Source organism: Rhincodon typus, unplaced genomic scaffold, assembly GCF_021869965.1.
Source record: "Rhincodon typus isolate 14 unplaced genomic scaffold, sRhiTyp1.1 hic_rhity00016239, whole genome shotgun sequence".
NCBI lineage: Eukaryota > Metazoa > Chordata > Chondrichthyes > Orectolobiformes > Rhincodontidae > Rhincodon > Rhincodon typus.
In genome coordinates, this window is record NW_025981877.1 from 1 (window position 1) to 2833 (window position 2833).

Sequence of the window (2833 nt, forward strand, 5' to 3'; positions counted from 1 at the left end):
GAGAGAGAGAGAATGTGCGCACATGAACGAGAGAGAGAGACAGCACACACGAACGAGAGAGAGAGAGCGCGCGCGAACGAGAGAGAGCGTGCACGAACGAGAGAGCGCATGTGTGAACGAGAGAGAGAGCACGTATGCGAAAGAGAGAGAGAGCGCGTACGCGAAAGAGAGAGAGAGCGCGTACGCGAACGAGAGAGAGAGCGCGTACGCGAACGAGAGAGAGAGCATGCGTGAACGAGAGAGAGCGAGAGCGCGCGAGCGAGAGAGAGAGCATGCGTGAACGAGAGAGAGAGCATGCGTGAACGAGAAAGAGACAGAGCATGAACGAGAGAGAGAGAGACAGCGCACACAAACGAGCGAGAGAGAGAGCGCGCGTACGAGAGAGAGGAGAACGCGAACGAGAGAGAGAGCGTGCGCGAACGAGAGAGAGAGAGAACGCGTGAACGAGAGAGAGCGCGCGCGAATGAGTGAGATAGAGAGAGAGCACGCGCGAATGAGAGAGAGAGAGCACGAACGAGAGAGAGAGAGGGCACGCGAACGAGAGAGAGAGAGCACGTGTGGACGAGAGAGAGAGTGCACACGAACGAGAGAGAGCGTGCACGAACGAGAGAGAGCGCATGTGTGAACGAGAGAGAGAGCGCGTATGCGAAAGAGAGAGAGAGCGCGTACGCGAAAGAGAGAGAGAGCGCGTACGCGAACGAGAGAGAGAGCATGCGTGAACGAGAGAGAGCGCGCGTGAACGAGAGAGAGAGAGGGCACGCGAACGAGAGAGAGAGCACGTGTGGACGAGAGAGAGAGTGCACACGAACGAGAGAGAGAGTGCACACGAACGAGAGAGAGCGTGCACGAACGAGAGAGAGCGCATGTGTGAACGAGAGAGAGAGCGCGTATGCGAAAGAGAGAGAGAGCGCGTACGCGAACGAGAGAGAGAGCATGCGTGAACGAGAGAGAGCGCGCATGAACGAGAGAGAGAGAGAGCGCGCGAACGAGAGAGAGAGCATGCGTGAACGAGAGAGAGAGCATGCGTGAACGAGAGAGAGAGAGACAGCGCACACAAACGAGCAAGAGAGCGCGCGTACGAGAGAGAGGAGAACGCGAACGAGAGAGAGAGAGCGCACGCGAACAAGGGAGAGAGACAGCACGCGTGAATGAGAGAGAGAGAGCACGAACGAGAGAGAGAGAGGGCACACGAACGAGAGAGAGAGCACGTGTGGACGAGAGAGAGAGTGCACACGAACGAGAGAGAGAGTGCACACGAACGAGAGAGAGAGCGCACGAATGAGAGAGAGAGCGCACGAATGAGAGAGAGAGCATGCGTGAACGAGAGAGAGAGTGAGCGCACCAACAAGAGAGGGAGAGCGCATACGCGAACGTGAGAGCACGCCCGAACAAGAAAGAGAGTGCGCGCGCAAACGGGAGAGAGAGAGAGTGCACACGAATGAGAGAGAGACCGCGCGAACATGAGAGAGAGAGACAGCGCACGTGAACGAGGGAGACAGTGTGCGCGAATGAGAGAGAGAATGCGTGCGTGAACGAGAGAGACAGCACACGCGAACGAGAGAGAAAGAGAGCACACGCGAATGAGATGGAGACAGAGCGTGCGTGCGAACGAGAGAGAGTGCGCGCGCGAACGAGAGAGAGAGAGCGCGTGCGAACGAGAGAGAGAGCGCGAATGAGAGAGAGAGAGCAAGTGCGCACAAACGAGAGAGAGCGCGCGCGAACGAGAGAGAGAGAAAGAGAGGGCAAGCAAATGAGAGAGAGAGCATGTGTGGACGAGAGAGAGAGCGTGCGCGTGAATGAGAGAGAGAGAGCACGAACGAGAGAGAGAGAGAACGCGTGAACAAGAGAGAAAGCGCGCGTGAACGAGTGAGAGAGAGAGAGAGCGCGCGCGAACGAGAGAGAGGGTGGGCACACGAACGAGAGAGAGAGCACGTGTGGACAAGACAGAGAGAGAGCATGCGCGTGAACGAGAGAGAGAGACAGTGTGTGCGAACAAGAGAGAGAGACAGCACACGCGAACGAGATGGATACAGAGCATGCGCGCAAACGAGAAAGAGAGCAAGCGCGCACAAACGAGAGAGAGTGCGCGAGCGAACGAGAGAGAGCGTGCGCGTCAATGAGAGAGAGAGACAGCGCGCGCGAACGAGAGAGAGAGACAGCGTGTGCGCACGAGAGAGAGAGAGTGCGCACGAACTGGAGAGAGAGAGAACACGTGAACGAGAGAGAGAACACGTGAACGAGAGAGAGAGCGCGCGAACGAGAGAGAGAGCATGCATGAACGAGAGAGAGAGAGAGCACAAACGAGAGAGAGAGAGAGCATGCGAACGAGAGAGAGAGAGCAAGTGCGCACAAACAAGAGAGAGAATGCACGAGCGAATGAGAGAGAGAGAGCACGCACGAACGAGAGAGAGAGGGCGCGCGAACAAGAGAGAGAGCGCGCGAACGAATGAGAGAGAGAGAGCACGCACGAACGAGAGAGAGAGGGCGCGCGAACAAGAGAGAGAGCGCGCGAACGAGAGAGAGAGCGCGCGAACGAGAGAGAGAGCGCGCGAACGAGAGAGAGAGCGCACGAGCGAACGAGGGAGAGAGCGCACGAGCGAACGAGGGAGAGAGCACGCGCAAACGAGAGAGAGAGGGCACGCGAATGAGAGAGAGAGCATGTGTGGACGAGAGAGAGAGAGCGTGCGCGTGAACGAGAGAGAGGGAGCGCGCGCGAACGAGAGAGAGAGAGCGCGCGCGAACGAGAGAGAGAGCATGTGTGGACGAGAGAGAGAGAGCGTGCGTGTGAACGAGAGAGAGACACAGCGTGCGCGAACGAGAGAGAGACACAGCG

The 2833-nt window shown here is 57.9% G+C and overlaps 1 protein-coding gene across 1 annotated transcript in view; it reads left to right on the forward strand.

The window, feature by feature from the left end:
• Positions 1-617: 617 nt before the first annotated feature.
• Positions 618-2833, forward strand: part of LOC125482741 (putative uncharacterized protein DDB_G0271982) — a gene marked incomplete at its 3' end in the record, with an annotated part of 2702 nt that continues 486 nt past the window's right edge. The window contains exon 1 of the mRNA XM_048594873.1: positions 618-704. Within this exon, the coding sequence (XP_048450830.1) occupies positions 618-704 (87 nt within the window). The remainder of the gene's footprint in view (positions 705-2833) is intronic.